The sequence below is a fragment of the Staurois parvus genome, unplaced genomic scaffold (assembly GCF_062004578.1).
Source record: "Staurois parvus isolate SC_StPar_1 unplaced genomic scaffold, SC_StPar_1.0 ptg001912l, whole genome shotgun sequence".
Lineage (NCBI taxonomy): Eukaryota > Metazoa > Chordata > Amphibia > Anura > Ranidae > Staurois > Staurois parvus.
This window is the reverse complement of record NW_028319708.1, coordinates 227620-254171: the sequence shown is the minus strand read 5'-3', so window position 1 is coordinate 254171 and position 26552 is coordinate 227620. Positions and strand designations below refer to the sequence as shown.

The window sequence follows — 26552 nt, the reverse complement described above, 5'->3', positions numbered from 1 at the left end:
CGGAAACCTTTACTACAGCTTTTATGAATTGAGGACTAGTGGATGGATGAAAGGTTTGCTCCCTCCATTCATAGATTATATTTCACTCATAGAAGCTGTAATAACAGCTTCTATGCATGGAGGAGCTGGGCGAAGAAGGTGGGTATATTCGGACACAGAGTTACATAGTTTTGTACAGAGTGGAGAGGAATTACAACACCTGTCAGTTGTTATTGCTGTCTGTGCCCCCGTTAGGCAGATTCCCTCTCTCTATTTGTCCCGTTTACTGTTATCATTGAAAGTAAAAGAAAATGCCAATGTTTGGGTTGTCCCCAGAAAAGTAATAAAGGGGAAATCTTTCAATGGTGACACAAGTTCTGGTAACCTGGGGGTTACCAAAGAGATTCCCCTAATTTGCAGGGATTTCCTCTCACTTCATGTTTGGCTATGGGACAGGCAGTGAAGGAAAATCTCCCCAATGGGACACAGCTGGCAAACAAATACACTGACAGGGGTTGTAACCTTCCTTTTATTCTATCCAAAATAAAAAGGAAGTTCTAGTTCTCCTTTAATGAAAGCCTGTGACAGCTCCTCAGTTCTAATAACCCCTGCCACACTGGAAGAATATGGGGTAAGATGGTAGTATCAGAACACAGAAGATTTCTACTGAACTAGAAAACAGAAGCACAAGGGACACATCACACTAAAGATAAGTAATGTCCTTTGCAATTATTTTTTTTTTGTAGTAAAGTTACACTTTAAATAGCCGTCAGGCAGGTGTTAGTTTGTCTCAATGCTACTTTATAGCAGCAGAAGGAGGAATTTATAAATGAAGCTATTAAATAAAGCTGTCTCTCTTCTCCTGTTTTTCACTGCCTTGATGAGACAGAATAGATAAATGTCTCCCTTGCTGTCTCTTTATTAAAATTAAGCTACCAGTCTGAATAGCCAAAAAACTGTTTTGGAAGTCAAAGAAAAGTCTACAAACTATCAAACGCTACTCTAATTGATCTGATAGGAATTTTATTATTTATTTCAGGTACTTATATAGCGCCGTCAATTTACGCAGCTCTTTACATATATATTGTACATTAATATCAGTCCCTAACCCTCAAGGGGCGTCCAATCTAAGGTCCGTAACTTACATTCATACATACACATACTAGGGCCAATTTAGACAGGATCTAATGAACCTACCAGCATGTCTTTGGAGTGTGGGAGGAAACAGGAGTACACGGAGGAAACCCACACAGGCACAGGGAGAACATGCAAACTCCAGGCAGGTGATGCCGTGGTTGGGGTTCGAGCCAACGACCCTAGTACTGCCAGGCAGAAGTGCTAACCATTTAGCCACTGTGAATTTTGAGAGCTTTCCCCGGTAGTTGTTAACAGTCTGTTCCAGAGGGAAGAGATGAGAGAAGACAAGAGCTGTCATTGAGTGACGTTGATGTCATTTAGTGTAGAAACTGTTTCTTTGTGAGATGTTTTGGTTCTCCTTCAACCTTAGGGTGAATTTAAAAAAAACATTCTTGTTGAAGCGCAATTTTATTTCATAGGTCCCTGTGTCACTGATGACAAAATGGGCGAGATTTACTAAAACTGGTGCAGCTGTGCATGGTAGCCAATCAACGTCTAACTTCCACTTGTTCAGTTAAGTTTTGACAATAAAACCCAGAAGTTGATTGGTTTCTATGCAGATCTGCACAAGACTTTGCATGCTCCAGTTTTAGTACAGCTTTTCAAATGTGTCAATATATTGATTGTAATGTGATTGTGAACAGCAATTTGAATTAAAGGTAAACCTAGTCACACATCTGTGGGTTCACCTAATTATTGTTTACAGACGTGTTTCATGCAAATTCATAGTTAGTTTTACTCAATTTAATCGTAGAAACGTCAAGGGATGGACATTAAACAAATGAAGACTTTTGTTTCCCAAGAACTGAAGGGATTGAAACAAGAACATCGGTTACTGAGTTTACGTATGTGGTAACCTTTCTAAACCTCCTGTTTTTGTTTAATTTTTTTTGTACTGTTAATCAAGTATTTTATTCAACCAATGTTTCTTGCTGGATAAAATATGATGATAATTTCTACTTGGATTTTTTGTGAACACCTTAGAGGTTAATGATGATAACCTAGTTTTTTTTAATTTTTCTAAAGATATTGGGGCCTGTGAATCAATAATGAAGAGGAAAACTAAACAAGATTTTCAGGAGTTACTGAAATCTGAGCACTGTGAGTATTTTACAAGATTTCAATATTTTAGTGTGTGTGCGTGCGTGCGTGCGTGCGTGCGTGCGCACGCGCTCTTGGACCAATGCGCTTAAAGTGGAGCAATACTCGCCTCCTATCCTGCAATGTGCTGTCCCAGAGCTCCCCACCTGGCCGCAGACATCTTTGTGCAGGCGGCTTTCGGGTCCTGAATGCTGGATGTGGATGATGTCACTCCCACGCATGTGCAGGAGTTCCATCAAATTCGGCATTGTACTCACTGTACAGGGGTGGACAAGCAGATAGGTAGCTTTAATGCATAAGAGACAAAGCATGTCTCTTGTGTGGTCCTGCCTGACCACCCATTTTTAATTTTTACCTAAAGTTCCACTTTAACAAATGAATTTGTCCCAGAGATCAGTGGTAAACCACAGTTTACTACTTCCAAGGCTTCCGTTTGAGCCACTTCTGGCACCATCAATCCTTTCTGTGAAATGCGCAAGTATTGATGCCTTGAATACCCGCAGTTTAGCCAAATTCTGACATGAGTAAGGGCCATGTCAGACAAGCGGTTCCATTAGGTAAAGTGGTTACCCAGTTTGAGTGATTCTGCTGCTGTTATCTAACTGATCACATCTAGTCTCACTTTGAGTCTCATGGGACAGGCAGTCCATTTTTCCATTCGACCGCCCATAGATGACAGCGGGCTGTGCTCTTGACCGCTTTGCATAAGCAGAGTGGACACGGACCTGTAATTTGCTTGCTTGGCAGGGATCAGCAGACAGAACCCCTGCTGAGCAAGCGGATCCACTGACGGTCTGCCCCATGAGAAAGGGACCTATATTGTTTGAGTTCTGCTGTAGGAAGGTCACTGAAAAAAAAAAGTTTAAATCTATGTATAAACTATACAGAACTTTTTTTTTTTTTTTTTTCTTAGGATGTTTTTAAAAATCTGTACATGAGATAACGTAGACAACACAAATGCTTGTGAAATAAATGGTGATACTTATTTTCATGCGATGATAGTAGTTTAAACACTTCAGTTCTTGCACCTGTTTACCCTTTACAGTAGTGCTCAAAAATTTGCATACCCTTGGAGAATTGATAACAGTATGTACCATTTTTAAAGAAACCATGAGTGAGCAGGCAAAACACATTTCTTTTATTTTTATGTTAGTCATAACTGAATGGCACAATCATAAAACAAAACATGGCAAAAAACAAACAAATGAAATGACCCCTGTTCAAAATTCTGCATACCCTTAGTTCTTAATACTGTGTATTGCCCCCTTTAGCATCAATGAGAGTGTGCAGTCTTTTGTATTAGTTGTCTATGAGGACCCGATTTCTTGCAGGGTGGTATAGCTGCCCATTCGAAAATACAGCAAACTCTGTACTCCTGCACTTTGGGATGGACTCGGTTAGGGTTATGGTAACATCACAGATATCCTGGAAAATGCACTCCTTGCTGCCCTCAACAGACCGGGGTAGTCCAATGTCACTGGATACAAATAAAAACAAACAGAGGGCGCACTGGCCTAGTGAATTATTGTAAAAACTTTATTGGAAGGATAAAAAGTAAGTATCGTACTCACAATAGGCAAACAGGTCAAAGCACATCGCACATCACACTATACAGCGGTGTCCAATCCACATTGCATATAAGTCCAAAAAAATGGAACCCTGGACTTCCGACAGGCTAACACGTTTTAAGGTCTCAACCTCTTCCTCAGAGCCACTGGTGGTTGTGAGGAAGAGGTTGAGACCTCGAAACACGTTAGCCTGTTGGAAGTCCAGGGTTCCATTATTTTTTACAATAATGCACTAGGCCGGTGCGCCCTCTGTTTTGTTTTTCTTTGTATCCTACGGCTGCCCATTCATCTTGGCAAAATGCCTCCAGGTCATGCAAAGTCTTTGGTCTTCTTGCACAAACCGCACGTTTGTGATCTCCCCACAGTGGTTTGATGATATTAAGGTCAGGAGATTATGATGGCCACTCCAGAACCTTCACCTTCTTTTGCTGTAACTACTGCAGGATCAACTTGGCCTTGTGTGTAGGGACATTGTCATGCTGGAAAGTGCAAGAGTGACTTATGTGCAGCTTTCGTGCAGAATAATGCAAATTCTGTGCCAGTGTTTTCTGGTAACATGCTACATTCATCTTGCCATCAATTTTCACAAGAATCCTCGTACCTTTAGTTCTCACACCCCCAAAACATCAGTGAGCCATCACATGCTTCACAGTGGGGATGGTATTCTTGTTGCTATAGGCCTTGTTGACCCTTCTCCAAAGGTAGCACTTATGGTTGTGACCATAAAGCTCTATTTTGGTCTTTTCACTCTAGATTACAGTGTGCCAGAAGCTGTGAAGTGTATCAAAGTGTTGCCGGGCATATTGTAACTGGGCTTTTTTGTGGCATTAGCACAGTAAAGACTTCTTTCTGGCAACTCGACAATGCAGCTCACTTTCGTTCAAGTATCGTCGTGCTGCGCTCCATGAAACAACCACAACCAGTCTTTTTCCAGAACAGCCTTTATTTCTGCTGAGGTTACCTGTGGGTTTTTCTTTGTATACCAAACAATTCTTCTGGCAGTTTTTTGGCTGCAGTTTTTCACTTCTTAATAAGTGAACAGTACTGACTGGAATATTCAAAGCTTTAGATATCTTTTTTATCCTTTTTCATCCTTATAAAGCTCCATTATCTTCTTACGCAGGTCTTTTGACAGTTCTTCATGGCTCAGTATCTAGCCTGCTCAGTGCATCCATATGAGAGCCAACAAACTCATTGACTATTTATACACAGACACTAATTGCAATTTAATTGCCATTTTAGCCTGTGTGTGTCACCTTGTGTGTCTGTACCAAGGCCAAACATTCCAGGGTAAGCAAACTTTTGATCAGGGCCATTTGGATAATTTCTGTTATCATTATGATTTAACACGGAGCCAAACAACTGTGATAATAAATGGATTTATTTGATCACTATTCTTAAAGTGATTGTAAAGGCTCAAGGTTTTTTACCTTCATATATTCTATGCATGACGGTAAAAAACCTGTGTACAGCAGTGCACCCAGCCAATGTTGGCTTGCAAAATTGTTTTGTTTTTTGTTTTTTTTGCAATCTATAGATAAAAAAGTTTGTAAAATAATGTTTTATTACCCTTTTACCTCCACCCTCTTAGTAGCTCCTGACAACCCCCATCAACCCAAATCACTACCTTACCTATATCTTGGTCCAAGGCTTGTAGCTTTGTTTGCATCCATCCATCCCTCCCCAGGTTTCTTGATCAGGTATCTGCATCTGAACAGTTCAGCTGCATAGACTTCTGTAGTCCACACCTGTTCATCTGTTAACCCCATAGAAATCTACAGGGACAGGTTTCTCAGAAAAACTTGTAAATATTTTTCCTCACCCTTTAATACTTTTTTGAGGCTTTGACCTGGAACAAATATGCACATCAGAAGTCTTGATTTCAGCAGCTTTCTAATCTGCATGCTTCTCTACAACCATGATTTAGAAAGTGTTGCAGCCAAATACAGTCAGGCAAATGGTAGTCTAAGAAGGAGGAAAGTGCAGCCAATACAGAAAAGGTTTATTTTAACAGTGTGTGAATATGATTGGTTAAAGTGGAGTTCCACTCACCTGTCAAAAAATAAAAGTCAGCAGCTACAAAAACTGTAGCTGCTGACTTTTAAAAAAGAGCCACTTGCCTGTCCCTCGGTCACGTGGTGTGTCCCCTGCAGCCCGTTTCACCGCCCGTCCTGTATTCCAGGAGGCCGGCATCTTCAGTGTGGGCACCTGGCTGTGATAGCTTGCGGCTTCACAGCCAGATACCCGCTGCGAATGCGCGAGTAGCGCTGTGCTTCATAAATGGTCCTGTAGTCTTCTGGGACCTGTCACGTGTCCCAAAAAACTACAGGAAGGGAGGGAGGGAGGACACCTTCCGATTGCCTAGGCGATCAGACCAGAAGTGGGAATGGGAAACCCCACCCAACAAAGGTGCCAATCCTTAATGGGGAGCGGGGGAGCAGTCCTTAAAGCGGAACTTCCCCTTTTGGGTGGAGCTCCACTTTAAAATATAGTTTTAAAAGCTCCAGAGCTACAGGTATATATAATAAATACTCTATAATTGTACAGTAAACCATATATTTCTTTGCTGTAATCCACTAGATAATTCAAAACAAAAATGAATCCTTACATTACATGAGGCTATTATTATTTCTGTAGGAAGTTTCAGCTCTGCCTCCTGGATCATGCCTGAACTGTACTTGAACTCTGAAGTTGTTTAAAGACATATACAACAGCAACAGATAAGGTCAATTGCATGTGTGGTTTTTTTCCCAGTTTTCCCTGCTCTGCCTCTTCTCTTTCATTTCAGAAAGCAATGCAGGCACTTCCATTGTCAGCCTGATAAGACACAACTTGTGTGCAGGGGAGGATGAGAATTTTTTCTTTTATATTTTTTTTTTTTTTTTTTTATTCTTTGTTATAATATTTTGTACAGGGACAGAATACGGACATGACACATCAAAAGATTTTACATGCTGAAGTCACCTAGTTCAAAAACTTCAATAATGCTTCAAACTCGTTTGAAGCAGTTATAGACGTACAGTGCATCTATGTCTTGTAAGAAAGAAGCCAGAGGCACCACTATCCAGTCCTCTCATACCAGTATCCTAAAAACAAAAGACTTGGAATAAGAACACCAAACTATAATAAAACATATACCAATAACGTAAGAAGAATAATATAGGAACAGGGGTGAAAGAAAAAGTAAATAGGAGGGGAAGGTGGAGATGAGGTTGTCTTCTCTATGCGTACAAAAGGAGTATAATACTTCTACCATCTGCTCCAGAATCTCTTTATAGCCTAGAGAACAGGTATACTCCATCCAAGAGAACAAGGCGCACCAGAAGTTTTCCTCTTTGCCTTTCAGAGAAGCTGTGATAATCTCTTTGTGTTTAAAAGATTAGTTCACCTTTTTAACAAAAAAATATTTGCAGGTAAAAAAATGTGCATTTATTGTTTTTTGTTTCTGGAGCCTCAAAAGCATTGCACCAGTGATCAGCAGTTCTCCTGCACACTGTCAGTGTATCTGCTTGCCCGTACGTTCCATACGGGCAAACAGATACTTACCGACAGGAAGATTCAATGAACTACCACGGCGCTCCACAGTGCCGTGATAGTTAATTGAGAGCTACAAGCTGACAGCCGCAAAGACTGTTGGAACATGTAGTGTTCTCATTCACAGAATGCTGTGGCGGAGCCCTGCATGGCTGCATTTCTTTTAAATTGTGACAACTGGCTGGGGAGAAGATCCCCCCACTAGCTGCTGTCACAACGGGGAGCGGGGAGGAGTGGGGGCTGGTCCGTTTTTAACATGTTACACCCTGAATATGGGTGTAACATATAACATGTTACAAAATTTGAACTTCTCCTTTAAGTTTGTTTAATTTTTGATAACCACAATAACAGGGCTAGGGGTATTTACATTCAATAGGTGGATCACATTTTTTTTTTTTTTATATAACTGTTTTTAGGGAGAGGTACAGTGGGGATCGAAAGTTTGGGCACCCCAGCTAAATATTGTATTAATGTGCATAAAGAAGCCAAGGAAAGATGGAAAAATCTCAAAGGCATCAAATTACAGATTAGACATTCTTATAATATGTCAACAAAAGTTAGATTTTATTTCCATCATTTACACTTTCAAAATAACAGAAAACAAAAAAATGGCGTCTGCAAAAGTTTGGGCACCCTGCAGAATTTATAGCATGCACTGCCCCCTTTGCAAAGCTGAGACCTGCCAGTGTCATGGATTGGTCTCAATCATCGTCTGGGAAGACCAGGTGATGTCAATCTCAAAGGTTTTAAATGCCCAGACTCATCTGACCTTGCCCCAACAATCAGCTCTTCTAAGCAGTTTTCTAGAAAACTGAAACTGAAAATAGTTGACGCTCACAAAGCTGGAGAAGGCTATAAGAAGATAGCAAAGCGTTTTCAGATGTCAATATCCTCTGTTCGGAATGTAATTAAGAAATGGCAGTCATCAGGAACAGGGGAAGTTAAAGCAAGATCTGGAAGACCAAGAAAAATATCAGACAGAACAGGATAGTGAGAAAAACAATTCAAAACCCACGTTTGACTGCACGATCCCTCCAGAAAGATCTGGCAGACACTGGAGTTGTGGTACACAATTCCACTATAAAGAGATACTTGTACAAATATGGTCTTCATGGAAGAGTCATCAGAAGAAAACCTCTTCTACGTCCTCACCACAAAAATCATCGTTTGAACTTTGCAAATGAACATATAGACAAGCCTGATGCATTTTGGAAACAAGTTCTGTGGACCGATGAGGTTAAAATTGAATTTTTTGGCCGGAATGAGCAAGGTACGTTTGGAGAAGAAGGGGCACAGAATTTAATGAAAAGAACCTCTGTCCAACTGTTAAGCATGGGGTTGGATCAATCATGCTTTGGGGTTGTGTTGCAGCCAGTGGCACAGGGAACATCTCACGAGTAGAAGGAAAAATGGATTCAATAAAATTTCAGCAAATTTTGGATGGTAACTTGATGCCATCTGTGAAAAGCTGAAGTTAAAGAGAGGATGGCTTCTACAAATAGATAATGATCCTAAACACACCTCGAAATCCACGGGGGATTACATCAAGAGGCGTAAACTGAAGGTTTTGCCATGGGCTTCACAATCTCCTGACCTCAACATAATTGAAAATCTATGGATAGACCTTAAAAGAGCAGTGCGTGACAGACAGCCCAGAAATCTCAAAGAACTGGAAGACTTTTGTAAGGAAGGATGGTCAAAGATACCTCAAACAAGAATTGAAAGACTCTTGGCTGGCTACAAAAAGCGTTTACAAGCTGTGATACTTGCCAAAGGGGGCAGTACAAGATATTAACTCTGCAGGGTGCCCAAGCTTTTGCAGACGCCATTTTTTTGTTTTCTGTTATTTTGAAAGTGTAAATGATGGAAATAAAATCTAACTTTTGTTGACATATTATAAGAATGTCTAATCTGTAATTTGATGCCTTTTGGAGATTTTTCCATCTTTCCTTGGCTTCTTTATGTACATTATTACAAATTTTTAGCTGGGGTGCCCAAACCTTTGATCCCCACTGTAAATGATGGAGTAGATAGGCTGCTGGCTCAATGCCCAAAGCAAGGTCAGAGAATGAGAATTTTTTTTTTTCTTGTGAGCATTGCTCAACATGCCTCTATAAATCTCTGTTTTGCCATCTTTAAGTGGAACTCCTACAAAAACTTTGCTTTTCTGCATGGAGTGGGGAAGGGTCATATACTCTCTGGTTGCTGCTGATGTTGCCTTTTGCAGATATTTCCCCTCTCTTCCTGACTCTGTGACCACACAGGAAAAGAGGGTAATTTCCCAGGGAAGACATAAAAAAACACTGTAATGATTCACCGCAGTACTAATTAAGAAATAAGATTCCTAAGGTAATTCTATAGAGAATCAACCAATAAGAGCAAATCGGAGATCATCTCTCTCCGACCTTAACTAACCATCCTGCTTCACCCCCAGCTACATACTTGCTGAGTTTATGGGTACAGTCTCAAAAAAGTCTGCAGGGGTCAATTGCACAGCTGCAAACAAGAGGAAGAAAATCCCACATGCTCAGATGCAGGGGCGGACTGACCATTTGGAAACTCTGGCACTGCCCGGGGTCAGTAGGGGGCCCCATGAGATGCCCCTGGTACCTTTTTCATAGGCTTTTTTGAGTTTGTGCAAGGACACAGGGGCCCCATGATCCCCAATTGCCTGGGGGCCCCATGAGTTGTCAGTCTGCCCCTGGTCAGATGTAAATATTACAGCAGGTTGCAACTGTAAGTTAGTAGCTGGGGAAAAGGGTGAACTAGCTACGATTGAGAACATGGAGATCATGATAATTTTTTAAATTTGTTTAATTTTTGGACTATTCATAAAATCTGATCGGTTGCAATGACTACTACATCTTTACTATTAGTGCTGTATCATTAAATAAATATTTTTTATTCACTGATAACCCACAAAACATCTAATTTAGATTCTGTCACAATATTTGTATATATAGCATTACTGGAGGGATTTGATATTCGTGAGAGCATCAGTGTAATAGAAGAGCACATTAACAGACAGGTGAGTCAATCATACATTACATCGTTGTTTGTAAAGAGACACAAACAATGTTATTTATTGATGGTTGGCATTTTTTCTTGTAGGTTTCTCCCATAGATAGTCTACGCCTGCTATGTCTTCTGTCCATCACAGAGAATGGTAGGTGTGATCTCGTATTTCTATAACTTTATCTTTAGGTCATTATGAAATAGTGTCTCATGTTGTTACTATATCATGTTTGCAGGTTTAATACCTAAAGATTACAAATCACTGAAGACTCAGTACTTACAGGTTTGTGATTCTAATAAAATTTTCATCAGTAACCCTGGAAATGTTTCCTTCTGTCAGGTCCATGGAAATCTGTTTTTCATTAATATGTGTTTGCAGAGGTGAAGAACTCTGCTGTTCATTCCCTTTACCTTTCAGTGACAGTACAATCACTCCCATGAATTTCTTTAATTGCAGAGCTCAGCTGATAATTACATGGACATTGCTGTGCATAGAGCAGGACTGATATGACAGTCTGCCGGTGATACTTGCAGTCATAGAGCGAAGGGTAGTTAGATATTTTGGTAAGCATTTAATTTAAATGTGCACAAAATATAGATTATAGCAGTTACATAACAAATGTATAATATAAAGAGGTAATATCTACACCTCACAATTCTTGTGTAGATAAACATACATGACGTGGGCACTTAACCAGCAAAAGGACAAAACCCCAACACCCTCTCACAGCATCCCTATTAAAGTGACACTAAACAATATCCTTATTCTTAAAAAATAATCCATACTCATCCACTACTTAAAGCGGAGTTCCTCTCACACTGTAAAAAAATAAAAGTCAGCAGCTACAAAAACTGTAGCTGCTGACTTTTAAAAAAACAGCCACTCACCTGTCCCACGATCCCGCCGTGTCCTCCCCGCAGCCCGTTTCACCAGCTGTCTGGTGTTCCAGGCGCTGGCATCTTTAGTGTGGGCACCCGGCTGTGACAGCTTGCGGCTTCACAGCCGGGTGCTCAGTGCACATGCGCGAGTAGAGCTGCGCTTCCTGAATGGACTGGTAGTCTTCTGGGACCTTCAGAAGACTATGGGGAGGGAGAGTAGGAGGACAATTTTCGGGTACCCGCTCCCCAAAGGTGCCAATCCTTAATGGGGAGTGGGGGACCAGTCTTTAAAGTAGAACTTCCCGTTTTGTGTGGCGCTCAACTTTAATGGCCCTGTAATCTATTTTTCATTAAATCCTACTGTGTTTTTTCTGCCAACTATACAAAAGATGGCAACCGTCCCAACCTATAACCAGCCTTAGCAGTAAGGCGCACATGGAAGGACAATGCGCATCGCAAACAAAGGATTTCCCAGCAACACTTACCAGCCTGCCTGCAAAACAACCAATTTGGCCCAGTTTTCATTAAAAACAGAGGGTATTGCTTGCACACATTTGCAAATACATGCATAAGCCACAGTCCCGCGTCAAGGATCCTCTGTGGACCTAACTGAAATTTCCAAGCCTTCATAGTAGGAGCACAATGTGTTTTTTTTTTTCTGCCTCCTTGTAGCATCCTCTTTGAGCTCCCCAACCTATACTTTTCCCCATTCACTTCTGTTCGCTTGGAACAAGCAGTGAACGTTGGTTGCAATCATGTACACTGCTTTATGCACACTACTAATACCGTAGACCATAGTCCATCTCGGGAATGGGCAAGAGAGGGTGGCTATGTTCCTACATACTGTACAGTGGGATCATGGAGAACAAATGTAGTCACCCTCTAACAGAAAGTCAGATCACAGTAGGAAAACAAACCAAAAAAATTGTATCAATTTGAGGGAGGCTTCAATCAACAGGAGGTACTTGAAGGCAATAGAACACATACTTGAATAGAATCTTCTTTTTTTAACCCAGGGTTTGGTGCCACTTTAGCCTGGGTTCACACTGATGCAGTGCGGAATTTTCAGCGTTTTCTGTGCGAATTCTGCACCGCATCACAATTGCACCCCATTCATGTGAACTGCTGCGGGTATGTATGTTAAGTTAACAACACCCCGAAATCGGTCCGCAAAACGCGCTGCAATGTGCAGAATCGGATAGCATAGCTGCGAATACCCATGTGATCTGATTCTAGTGCGGACTAAAAAAAAGGGTCCTGCACCTTTTTGGTGCAGATGCGGTGCGATTTGAGCCTTACAAAATATATGGCTCAAATCGTACTGCATACAATTCGCATGTAATTTGCACAGGAAAGCGATGCAGTTCCTGTGCGAATCACATGCGATATACTGCACATGTGTGAACCCAGACTTAAGTCTCATACTTACCTGTGCTCTCTCCACCGATATCTTTGCAGTGCAGCCTGTCCAACCCTACGCAGCCTTTCTTCAGAATTCTGTAAATGTTTCTGATTTTATTTTCCCGATTTTTACTCTCAGGATTAACAAATGCCATTTTTACCCATTTAAGTAACCTAGACATTTACAGTGAAACACTATTAGGGATCACAGCTCATAGTTTCAAAACATGAAATAAATATGATAAAAGATTTGTATCCTTTATGTTTTGTAGAGTTATGGCCCAGAGCACCTGCTAACATTCTCTAACCTTAAACGAACTGGCCTTCTCACTGAACAAGTCCCTGGAGAGACGCTGACTGCTGTGGAGAGCAGAGTCAGTAAACTGGTCACAGACAAAGCTGCAGGTGAGACTGGCTTTCTGTTACAGTAAACCTATTTTGGCAAAAGCATAAGCAATCACAAATCCCCATACAAGTCCATACATACAGTATAAGGTAACTAGGAGTATGTAATAGTATGGTCTGATGCATACAGTTGTTTGAAAATGTTGGTTTTAGTAGCATTCTGTCATGACAGTTTTGCTTTACATTCAAATGAGCAATAGTGAGTCAAAATGGGATTGCACTTTTAATATACCTTAAATCCTATATTCAGGCAGATCAAGCAAGTTTAAAGATTTTATTGTTTCAAAATTTTCCTTGTCCCCTTCTGCCCCCTCCTTTTACTTTAATCGTAGCTTATAAGTGGTTTGCATGAATCCTCATCTACTGGACTCTGAGTAATGGGGCATGCATTAAACATCCAGCATGCAATTCTATACATTATCTCCTCTTATATCTACTAAGCAAGTCCTAATCTTCTTGAATGTGCGAGGGCTGGGAGATACCTGTAAAAAGCAAGCCATGCTAAATGCTCTATGATCCGACTGTGATTTGCTTGCAGGAGACACATAAAGACCGATAAACTGTTACTTTTTAAATAAATCTAAGTTTCAATTTCACTCTGCCCACTCTACCTATGCGAGGGGTGTGAGCATCGTTATTAAGTCATCAGCTTCTTTCTGCACACGAGTCAAGTTGGATAATCAAGGAAGATACGGCTTCCTGTTGTGTACCTTAGCGAATAGGCAATACCTATTAGCAAATATTTATGTACATTCGCCTTATCGAAATGAGGCTCTTTTGAAACTGTCCTGGGTAATGACTGAATACTCCTCTGTCCTAGTGGTGGCAGTTGGGGAATTTAACAATCTGTTGGACCCATCCTTAGATATACTCACTCCAGCAGGGGGCAGTATTGTGCATGGTAGCTCAGGTCTGGCCTATCAGGTGCGAGAATTAGGACTTTATGATGTCTGGCGTGAGCAGCACCCACAGAAACAGGCCTATACATGCTGTTCTAGTACATACCAGTCCCTCTCTCATATATACCTGGCCTTATGCCCCGCCAGCAAGCTCCCTTGGATTGCATCTTTTTCTAAACTTGGGTGAGAGGGACCTGGAGGATCCTAATTGGGCAATTTTACTCTCACTTAATTTTGAATTCCCATTGCTGAACACCCCCCATTGCTGCTGTTTCAGCTCTGGCTGCAGGTGTGGAATCTGATGAAGTGGGAGGGATATAACTGTTATACACCTATAAGGAATAATGCATTCCTACCAGAATTTAATACATTGCAAGGCTTCGGTCTGTGGCAGGAGAGGGGAGTCAGATATTTGAACCAATTGTATGAGGGCTGTGTATTTCAGTCGCTTCAGGTGGAATTTCATTTACCCACTCAAATGTTTTTCCCGTCCTTACAATTGAGACATGCTATACCTGTTCAGGCTGCACATTTCAATTAACCGATTATAAAAATGTAAACCTTGGACTACTAACTAAAGCTGACTCCAGAAAAGGGCTTCTTTCTCATACATATGGGATTTTAATGACTGATATACAAAACCGTACTCTAATCCATTCTTGGTAGAGCTGGGAAGAAGATCTGGGCCTCTTAATGGGAGACTTATGGGAGCAGGCACTGACTTTTCTTCCCCTAGTGTCCTTGTCACTAAATCAGAGGCTTACTCAACTGCTTATACTTCATAGAGTTTACTATACCCCTGCTAAACTGTATAGGTGGAGGTGTAGGGATACGGATGTATGCCCTATATGTGTAAGAGGCCTGGCAGATTATATCCATATGTTATGGCGCTGCCCAAAACTCCATAGGTATTGGCAAGAGGTTGTGTCTCTCATATCCTCCATATATCAGATTTTCTATCCCTAGACCCTAAATTGTGTCTTCTCAATATCTTTGATGATTCTTTGGCTCCTGATGAGGCAGTAGATCTTATATTTAGATTGCTTCATATAGCACGGAAAGTAATTGCCCAAAAATGGATGTCCTGTAGCCCTCCAATGACTATGGAGTGGAAAAACCAAATTAACATTATTTCCAGAGAGAAGCTCATATACCAGCATAGGAACTGTACCTGAAAATTTGATAGGGTATGGAACCCCTGGCTGACAATGCCTGGTTTGGCCCCATTCCACTTGATTTCAGACCGGCTACTGTCCCTTTTGGGTTTAGAGGCACTAAATGCACCTAAAGTCTAAATATTACTTTTTCGAAGAGGTCTCATTGTAACACAAGTCATATGTAATCAATCAATACTCTGGTCTGTTTGTGCAAGTTTTTTTTCTTTTTTGTTTTTTGAACAAATAAAACATAGTGCAGTGTTTAGATATGTGAATCAAAAAAAAAAAAAAAAGATCCGAGTAAACAATACAAGACAAGCTCATTCATTAATCAATAAAAGTTCTCTGTAAGGTAATAACAGATATTTTATATCTAAGGGATCCTGCAAATCATGTGTTGTTAAACCCAGGACTACTGCAGAGATTAATACAGTCAATAAGGCACAGTCACCTGTATTCTGGTATTTATTACCCAAAAGAGTCAAAGAGACTATTTGTGCAAGTTTGGTTAGGTTTAGGTTACAGATTCATGTCCATACAGTGTACCTACCTTATGTGGAACATATTAGTGAATCAATAGTTATAATTTTATGTTAATGTTGTGTTCTCTACCTTGCTACCAAATGAACTAATGTCTGTTGTTTATGGGTGTCCGTATGCTTACGGAAGTTGCTAATAGCTTTGTTTGGATTACTTGAACTGTCATTGTATGTCTGGCTACCTTCTTAGTTTGTTGTCTGTAAAGTGCCGCTAATGTGGCTGTGTAATTAAAAGAGAAGTATGGTAATTTTTTTTTTTTTTTAAATTATACTTACCTAGGTCAGGGGTGGGCAACTGTGGCCCTCCAGCTGTTGGTGAACTACAAATCCCATCATGCCTCTGCCTTTGGGATTCATGCTTGTGATTGTCAGTTTTGCAATGCCTCATGGGACTTGTAGTTCTACAACAGCTGGAGGGCAACAGTTGCCCACCCCTGACCTAGGTGGATGCAGCTTCAGTCCAATGCTGCATCTGTCCCCACTGGCTTAAATCACATGAACGCCAATTGCTGAGTTCTCACAGCCACTCTGAGCAGAGAGCGGGACTGTCAGTCACCGCTGTCTGCTCAGCCCTCCTAGCGCTCACTGGAGTGCTGGGCTGTGGAGGGGGAGGGAGCAGACTCTTGGGTGGGTCCCGACTTTGAAGTCAGGATCTTTCCCCAGCCTGGACCGGCTGAGTGATGTCAGCTGACAGCAGGCTGCAGCCCTCTGTCAGCTGAAAACAGGTCACAGGAGTGCAGAACAAACTGCACTCCTGTGATCCACAAGAGAAATACAGCCAAAAGAGCTTCAACTGTACTTCTCCTTTTAGGCCTGGTTCACACTGAATGCTGCTTTGAAATTGCGCTGCTTCACTTGAAGAAGCGCGATTTCAAAGCTGCTGCTCAGTGCGGTTTACAGATTTATAAATTGTGGCTTTTGATGTGGAGATGCAGCACACCGTGGGGGAAAAAAAGACACAGCAAGTGTGTACATACCCTGGTACTCTCTGTTTACTACTTTTTCTTCTGATGGCCATTCTCCTTTTATTACAATTCATAGAACAATTTATTACAGCATTAGCCAGACTTCAAATTTTAACAACTTCAAAGTTCACAAAATAAGATTGAGGTTGAACAGTTTGCCATATTTTCTTTCTGAATTTCCTGGATTTCATCTTCCATTTTATTTTACCTTTAGGAAAAATTACTGATGCATTCTCATCTTTAGCCAAAAAGAGTAATTTTCGAGGTATTAGCAAAAGACTTGGACTAGTAAGTAGTTTGGGATTTTATTTATGCAATTTCAGGCATCATACACTGTGCTACTAGATTTATTTTGTTCTGGACAGGTAAAGGAAATCTTTTTAAAGTTTGTGTTACTCATGTAAATGTGATAAGCTTGGTGTTAATCACTGTGTTAATGTTTTATAAAGAACCTGGTTTCTCTATAAATTTTGTAAACCCATTTCTCTATCATTCATTCGCTGGCGGGGACAAAGCAGATCCTTGCAAATAAACTTTGCTTTTGAAGGATAGTCACTAAAGGGAAATTACAATGGTTCAGGGACTGTTTTAGTTCTTTTTATTTTTGGTAGGCGACAGAACAATCAAAGATCATTGACTCTGTGTAGAATATGAAACATACATAGGTTCAGGTTCTGCTTTAATTCAAAGCTCATTTTCAATGCTTTGGCTTCATTTTTAATTTTTGTCGTGCTTGAGAAGAGATAATATATGTGACTAATACAGGGGTCTACAAAGTTTTCGGTACGAGGGCCACATCATATTATTTACAAATATTTGCTGACTGAAAAAACACCCCATCAATGTACCCCCTGACATCAGGATTCCCATAAGAATTCCCCCTTACATCAGGGTCCCCATCAGAGTCCCCTTTTATACTAGGATTACTATCAAAATCTTCCTTACATCAGGGTCCCCACCATAGTCCTCCCTTACAATTAGGTTCGCATCAGTGGCCCCCCTTCCATGAGGGCCCTCATCAAATTCCCTCCTTACATCAGGGTCCCCATCAGTGCCTCCTAACATCAGGATCCTCATCAGAGTCTCCCATTACATGAAGGAGGGGGGAGGGTTGAAGCGGGGACTATTAGCAGCCATTGTGTACGCATTAAGGATACGTCCTAATACTAGCTGTGTGGCCGATAAAAATTGTAGTGGGCCAGATGTGGCCAGCGGGCCATAACTTGGAGACTCCTGGTCTATTACTATACTAGGCTGCACACAATACTTAATAAAGCGCACACACTGCACTAAAACACTAAGCACGCAACATATACAGTACAGAATACAGAGAATCTAATGGACATATGACTAATGTGTGCATACAAGTAAGCATGCTCTTATAAGATGTTTGCTAGCTCAGTGTCTTATAATGAAATAATTTGCATTACATACAGAGCAAAGTGACTGTGTTTCCACAAAGGTCCCCAACCTCCATACTTGCTTTACCAGTGCTCCCTTTTCCTCCACCTCCGGCACTGAAATGGATTGTATTGGCAACCCAAGAATCGGTGATGTCACTTCATGTCATATGAAGTCACTTATGCTTTGGCCTAGCGATTGGCTGCTAGACTCAAGCACTATGATGCCACATCCTCCTTCCTACCTGGAATTAGCAGATGTTGTGGACCGCTGCAGAGATGGAAGGAGCGGTGAGGGATCACTGCTAAGGTGAGTATAATGGGGTCAGAGGGGTCTTTGCAGTGACACTAGCCCTTTGCTCTACGTGGGAAACATGACAGAGTCCGTTTAAGAGAACCCTCTGACAACACTTCAGTGTCATCACCTTGTATATATAGACCATAACATGATGACATGTGTATAAAGCTTTTCTTGCACGTTAGTATGTGATGTACTTTTTTTTTATTAATAAATTTAATTGAACAAATATCTTAAAAGATTCCACGTGTGGATGGAGAATATGATCTGAAAACCCCAAAGGACATGGCCTATGTCTATAGTGGAGCTTACATTCCATTAAGTTGTAAATTAATAGAGCAGGTAAGTGAACATTCCATTCGTTCATAAATGATAAACTATATATGACTGCAGTGCAAAGTATCTCAACTGATGTATTCATACTTCAGGTTCCAGTAGGACAGTTGTGCTTTTCATTTGCATTTCCCTGAGCTATAGCCAAAGAATTAATTATTTTTCAGGTTTTGACTCGTAAAGGTTGGACGGGTCTTGAGGAGGTTGCACGTCTGCTTAATGGCAATGAGTTTGCAGGTATGGAAGCCTTTAATAAAAAATTCATTCCTACATGATAAGTAAGCAGTTTCTACTGTAGTTGAACTTTAAGTATAATTTGACTGTGATTATCTCTCCTAAAGAGCAACTCTCAGACAGGAATTCATATTCAGAATCACAGAGGATCATCCTGGCAGTTTTCCTTGGAGGATGCACATTTTCAGAGATCTCAGCTTTGAGGTTTCTGGGAAAAGAGACAGGTACTTTTTATTATTTATTCATGTCCTTCATTCAACAATTTGGACAACAATTCATTCAACAATTTGGAACATTTATGTTCTGTGAAGTACATGTCTTTTCTGATTTTGTCACATTTTATGTCCACAAAAAAGTTAAATAGTTATAAAGACATTTAATGTATATTAGTCCACAAGAACAGAACATCTGTGCAAATAGTGTGCTGCTTTACATCTCTCTACAACCTTTCCTGGTTCTTGCAAACATGATGCGGCAAGAAAGCTCTTCCTTTGTACAGGCCATTGTAATTGTTCCGTTTCCTTGAAAGCAATACAGCTGTAAATATTGCTGTACTTTTATGCCTTAAAGTGGAAGAAAAGCTTAGCACTAGTCTTAAAAATATTCCCTCCCCATTCCTTCTACCTATCCTGCCTAACCTGTACAAGACGTGTGTACTTACCTATTTTTAATCTACCCTGCTCTGATCATGTGATCCCACAGCTTCAGCTCCCCTGTGTCAGTGAGAGGCTACTGCAGGGGAGAGGAGGGAGCATCAGGAACGACTTGGCAATGGGAGCCTATGGGTGATTTCACAGTTCCCAGAATTCCCAGCTGCTGTCAAGCGCTGCCTGAGCCGGAGCTGCAGGATCACATGACTGAACCAGAGTAGATTAAAAATAGGTAATTATACACACCTTTTTTCTATACAGGATAGATAGAAGGAGGGGGAAGGGAACATTTTTAATAATAGTTAGGTCTAGGCTTTTCTTCCACTTTAAGTCTGTTGTAAAGTTGCCCTGTCATTCTCTGCTTCCTTAAGGAACGTAAGGAATAAATGGATTTGGGAAACAAAATGTAAAAATTTCTCTTACACTCTAGTGGGGCAAGGTGCACTCAGGGTAGAGATATAATTACTACACAGCACAAGCACAAATCAAAATTTGAAACAGTACTTTCACCTAGTGATCAATTCTGCTTCAGCTTTAGCCCCTTAAGATGCCAAGAGCCTACATGACTTAGTCCTACCCAATCAAACAGGAGTATTGTGTTAAAGCACATCTTTCAGTCAAAATCAAGGATCAGCTGTTCTTCTATCCCCTTTTCCCTTAGACTCCGGGTTGGGGGCTGAAGAATAGTGGATTCTTAATTTTCAAAGTCTAATAAGGTTTAAAAGTTGACAATATTGAAAGTGAATGCAACACTCATAGTACACAGTCCAGGTTTAAAGGGAAACAAATGAATTAATGTCACAATTATAAATAATATATATATATATATATATATATATATAGTTTAATGTTTATTTGTGAAATAAGGAATACTTAAAGTGTTACTAAACCCAGGACCCTGCATTCACTATATCTGGTCTCCCACAGTACACACAACATGGAAGTGCAATTGTTTTAGTTTTTTCCATCAGCAGTTAGAGCAGTGTTGTGACTTCTATCCGTGTCCAGCAGAGCACATGTTAAAGCTTTTAGTAGTTTTCATTCTGCTTTAGGAGGATGCAGAACCCTGACTTCTGTCTGGACAGTGCTGATTGGCCATGTACTGATCACATGCACACTCCCAAAGGAAAAAAAAAAACCTTTCTAACAATACACACCAAATTGAGCATGTGCAGAGAGACTCCGCACAATATGTCTTATCAGGAGATAAGAGGGGGGGCACTGGAAGAAGGGGAGGATCTGAGAAGTAAGGATCAAACAGCCTTTTTACACAATGCAGAGGATTAACCCCTTAGGTTCCACAGTGAGTATAACAAGCATTCTTTACTGTATATACAGACTGATTTTACTGTTGTGGGTTTAGTAACACTTTAAATACAGGGTGCATTCATGATACTAGTGTCATAGAGCATTATGGGTTTTCTATAGGGAGAGCACAGCAGTAGCTGTTTCCTTTTTATACAATCTCACTCTAATTGAAAGTCTATGCAGGAGGAGTAGGGATGGATGACTCTGACAGTTCAGCCTTTGGTAACACTTTGGGCCAATTCATACCAAGAGTGGTGTGAGTTTACTTTATCTTACTGAAATGTCACAAAATGACATTTCATGCATCTTTGTGCACCACAGCATATTGTGGTGTTGTATTGCACTGCAACATGCTGCACTGCAAAAAAATACAGCATGTCTTTCACTTCTCAGAACCACAGCATGGTGGTGTGAATTGAACCAATAGGACATAAGACAAATTGCCTTGTCATTATTATTATTATTATACAGGATTTATATAGCGCCAACAGTTTGCTCAGCGCTTTACAATATAATGGGAGACAATACATGAACAATACTGTTCAATACAAGAGGGATAGGAGGGCCCTGCTCCTCGGAGCTTACAATCTAGGAGCGAAGGGTAAGGCTGCTCAGCGCAGCCCAGTCCATGTGGTGTAAAAAGGCCCTTGATTTCCTTTCTTCAGGCATGGTTACAGAAGAGAACAAAGTGTTTTTTCAAAGCTTGCATCTCAAAATATATTCTGTTAGCAACACAAAACGTATCACCTACATTTATACTTTCTGCTACTACCTAAGGCTAATACGTTATAACACTTTATTGCTATAAATGCTTTCCTCTAAAAATTTATTCACTTTACAATTCACTCATATTTTAAGAGTATATTTTTTCCTATATCTAGGTTACAGATTTGTTTTTCTAACTACATCTATTACAAATGCTGCACGGATGATGGAATCATTGACCGAGACTAAATCATGACCCATCGGAGATTTCCATGTTCATACTGACCGAGACACTGGACAACCATGATCTTCCAGAACTCTTGTTACATGTGAACTCATTTGTATGGAAACATTCCCTGCAACAGGCCTTTATCCAGAACAACTAATTGTACATACTGTTCATGTGAAATACTTAAAGGAACTCAGTTGGTGACAGATCCTTTCTTCGACTTATAATTCTCTGTTAAAGGGAAACTATAGTATTTTACAAAATGTTTAAAGATGTATATGTGAATGCAATCGGCTTAGTGTAAATAACATTACAAACGAACGTTAATATTTTAACTGTGTAGTTTTAAATATACTGTATGTACCAAACAGGTTTTGCTGATGGCTCATTAGTGCTACTCAATGACTTTGCTTCCATTCCTCTCTCTCAGTACTAGTCTATGGGTCAGGTCTAACCTTATTAAAATGTATCGGGCCAAATGAGCTTTTCTACAGTACAAGCAGATGCTTCTTGCCTTCTCTGTCCATGCTCCACAAGCAATTTGAATCTCTTGCTACTGAGATTAGGAACTGCTTTATGGAACGAACTGTATTTCTAGGACAATGAAATCATTGTGAAGCCAATGAGATGAGCAGTTACATCTCTCAGAGAGCGAGTGATGTGCAAAGGAGGGGGGGGGGGAAATCAGAGGACATTTATTAAGCACAGTGCCTATAAACATTGCTTGTTATGCTCTTACAGTTCTTTGATTTACCTGCCATGGATATGACTATACTGTAACTATATTCTCTTTGCACACATTCCTGGAAGTATAGCTCATCAATAGAGGGTGCGGTAGCGACTGCCAGCTGGGACTGGAACCATCATAGGCAAACGTACATATTTGCCAGCACACCACGGATCTCAGTATGGTCCAAAAACGTTTTTTATTTCAAAAAGATCACATCACAAAGGAAAGTGCAATGTTTTGGAGCCGCACAGGGCCCCTTCGTCAGGCATGTGATCACATGCCTGAGGTGTAGTGGTCCTGCGTGGCTCCGAAACGTTGCACTTTCCTTTGTGGTGTGATCTTTTTGAAATAAAAACCTTTTTTGGACCATATTGAGATCCATGGTGTGCTGGCAAATATGTACGTTTGCCTATGAATATGACTACTTTTTTTTTTTTTTTTTGTTCCTAGTGTTTTTGTGGAAAATATTATGTTAAACAGTACAGTTCTTCCTGCAAACTGCTTCTCCCATACAGCGGCACAGGGACTGTGTTCTCTATTATGATGGCAATAGGCAATTTCAAACTGCACACCATAAACCAACAAATTGTAAGTAAATTCTGGAAGCAGGCGAATGATTGCCTGATCACCAACACAACATCCAGATCTTCAGGTGGTCATTTTAGACAATAATGATGTTATTATAAACATTTCAAGATATTAAGGTGAATCTTTCCTCCTCCCACCATTCCCCCCTTTCCCAAAACTTCACATAAATATGCATCCCTGAATGCTGATGTGAAATTGCCTAACATTTTTTTTATGTTTTGCTGCCTTGCTTACCTTTTACTCTTGCACTTCCTGGTTTTCCTGTAGGCCGAGGTGACATAGCCCTGGCCGCATAGACATCCCGGGGAAGGCAACGTCACCACTGTCTTCAGGGAAATCCCATACCTATTCTACTAGATCTGGCAGTATTGGCATACAGTGCATATTGGGAGGAAAGAAAAGCTTTTCCCCTTGATCTCAGGGAAGGATTCTTTTTTTTTTTTTTTTTCCAAAACAGATGCTGGTAGTGTCGTACGGTGCATAAGTGAGATGAAGAGCATAATGTGATGCGCTTCATCTCATAGATGTGCAGTATAATGGACATTTTTAAAATGGCTGTACAGCAACGAGGACCCAGGTGGTACAGAGTATTATTGTTTATTTCTTCCCTATTCAAGTATACAGGTTTATAGCATAGGGACAGAGGAAGGGGTGACCTCTTTCATGATGTGCTGATGATGTTTATGAAATATACTCCACTATGACACACCTTGTACTGCTGCCTGATCTTAGATGCGTACAGCCTGGTGTATGTCCACCAGTTGTGCCAATTGTTGTTAACCTTTGTTTAAAGAAGTCTAATTTCTTTTTTGATGATAGTGTTTTGTCCCATCTTTCTACGTGCCTTTGAAGGCTAGCTATGTGGTTGGACAGGATACTCCCCCTCACCACAAGACCATCCGACAACTCTGCTAGCAAGGAGGCAGCTACATTAATAACTGCCGCTTGTCTATGGCTTTAAGAGCATTCCTGGGACAAATGCCAGTAAGAGGAATGCAAAGGGATGGGAAGAAGATTTCCCCCCCCCCCCTTCCCACACTACCCCTAATGGCTGACAGATGGTGTGGGGGGGGGGAGGGGGGAGGCATCCCATTCAACCACATAGCTGACCTTCCACAGGAAGATGGGGCAAAGTACTACATGTACTTTGTCCCATAGTGAACAGAACACTGTAATACAAATAGACATGAGACTTCTTTGCTAACGACATAACACATGTTTTTCTAGTGATCTTGGATGTTTGATGCACTCAAATTTTAAGATAATAGGTTAAGTTCTCAAAACTTTATCTACAGTCCTGTAAACTTACCAATTTCAAATATCATTGGACTCCGTAAAAAATGACTGCCACTTTTTTCCAAAAAAGGACGCTTATCCTGGCGCGTTAGCTTTGTGAACTGAGGGGGTCTACTCAATATTCCTTTGATCCATTTGACTTTTGACATGTGCATTACTCATTAATTACTCAAGAAATTTACTTGCTGGAAGTACACTATAGTTTCCATTTATTTCAGGATAAGCTAACTTCAAAAATGTTTTAAAACAAAAATCATATCTTTGCCAAACTTGTATATACAGTATATGAATAAATCTGGTGAGGCTGGAGGGAAAGCTAGTTTGTCTTGTACTGTGTCTGTGTCATTGTCCTACTGGATTTACCAGTTGTGTTGCTCCACTTCTGATCTGTTGTGGTGGTTTATGTAAGGATATATATTATTTATAAAGGGCGTGTCCCTTTCCCTTAGATGAAATATTACAGTGCCTCCAGCCGTTAAAATACGGCAAATATTTAGTAAACCAATAATTTGGACACCTTGATAATTTGATCACCACTTATTATTATACCTTGAATTCTTTTAGCCAATATGATTTCGTACCATACACACAAAATTTGCCTTATAATAGATAAATATAAAAATTTATTTATGTACAAAAATTATATATATATTAACACAAAACACAAAAGACTGGTGATAAATGAATATTGGTACACACAATCAAAAATATATCCTACCAATGTAAGACACACTAATAATGTCTCTAACTAATTACATCAATCACAAATTTAAATGATACGATATTTATTAAATTTATTAATAATTAATAATTTTGAATATCTCAAAGGTTATATTCTTACATGCCGTGGCCATAGGCTTGCAAGAAGTAAGCCCTTGATATATGATACTCTGGTTATTAATATTCAATAAATTATGAAATATGGAAAAATTTATAATATGGCAATCAACAATTTTTTTAACAGTAACACAGTATCTGACTACATATATCTAACTATCCAATATTGTTGTAATACACTACGGTAATTTTTATGATTCTACACAACAGAGAAAGTAATTAATCCAAATCAAATAAACATCTCACCACACCCGGACGTCAGACTAGGCAACTCTCCCGTGGATTTAGCTGGCAGTGGAACGCCTTTAGACTGATATATAGGCAAGTGAGAGATTCAATAGGGGAGAATGTAGGAAGTTATAAGTTTAGAGGTTTTAAAGTTTTAGGAAGTTTGAAAAGATGGAAGAGTAGTTATTTCAGCAGAGATCTTCTTCAGATGTCAGGTCTTTCCATGAGGTCTTATGAGGGTTCTTCTTTTTCATGAGGTTTTTTTTATGTTACAGCACATGGGCTTTTTATATCCACTAGTCCATTGTTCTAAGATACCTTCCCACCAGGCTTCCTGATTGGCTAGTTGAGAAATGTGTGTACATAAGCTATTTCTCACCTGCCCGCCAGGTGGCGGTCATGTATCACAGAACAATGTGAGTATTTGAGATGACTCATACCTTGGGTGGAATCTTCAGGTAATTTCAGGAATAAAATATACGGCTCTATCCAGATATAGCAGTGATCATACCTATGATATTCTAAATAGGGACCATGGAATATAGGTGTATATTCGGTTATTCCTCCTTGAAGTATCATCCTGTTTGTTTCCTGATAAGACATGTAACTAATGCTAGTTTATAATACATCTTACTTCCCATCATCTCAATACTCAAGTTAGTGATGTATAGTTCCCATTGCTGAGTATTTAGTGGTGTTTAAAGTCTATGACATCTTATTCATAATCTGTTTTTGTAGTACATTTTTGTAATGATATACAGTGAACTTTTAAACTTAAATGTCCTGAATTTCACCCCTTGGTTTCAGCATCAACATTTCCTCTGTTGTAGGGAAAAAATCTCTGTTTGCCTAGCCCTTGTATCGGACTCATAGTAAACAATTGTTAATGCTTTCACCCTTGGTGAACAATAGTAGATAGTAATAGTTTCAGAGGTTTGTTGGTTCATCACACTCTACAGGTTTTGGTTAAGCTTCCAAACAGTTGAGTTCCCGTCTCATTATTGTTGAAATGTTTACAAGTCAGAGTCCTATGTGTTTGACTTTCTGTAGATGCATTCTTCTCACTTCCATATACAAATAGTCCTTGTTGACAGTTCAAACATCCCATTGTCTTGGAAAAGTCTTAATTCCCTGTTC

General features: G+C 40.1%; 1 protein-coding gene across 1 annotated transcript in view; it reads left to right on the top strand.

The window, feature by feature from the left end:
• Nucleotides 1-22235, top strand: part of VPS33B (VPS33B late endosome and lysosome associated) — a 52705-nt gene extending 30470 nt beyond the window's left edge. Inside the window, exons 14-24 of the mRNA XM_089664410.1 lie at nt 1871-1961; nt 2143-2217; nt 10283-10347; nt 10431-10485; nt 10571-10617; nt 12887-13019; nt 16794-16867; nt 18518-18619; nt 18778-18847; nt 18952-19068; nt 21684-22235. Coding sequence (XP_089520536.1) covers nt 1871-1961; nt 2143-2217; nt 10283-10347; nt 10431-10485; nt 10571-10617; nt 12887-13019; nt 16794-16867; nt 18518-18619; nt 18778-18847; nt 18952-19068; nt 21684-21763 — 909 coding nt within the window. The 3' untranslated portion in view covers nt 21764-22235. The remainder of the gene's footprint in view (nt 1-1870; nt 1962-2142; nt 2218-10282; nt 10348-10430; nt 10486-10570; nt 10618-12886; nt 13020-16793; nt 16868-18517; nt 18620-18777; nt 18848-18951; nt 19069-21683) is intronic.
• The last annotated feature ends 4317 nt before the right edge of the window (nt 22236-26552 follow it).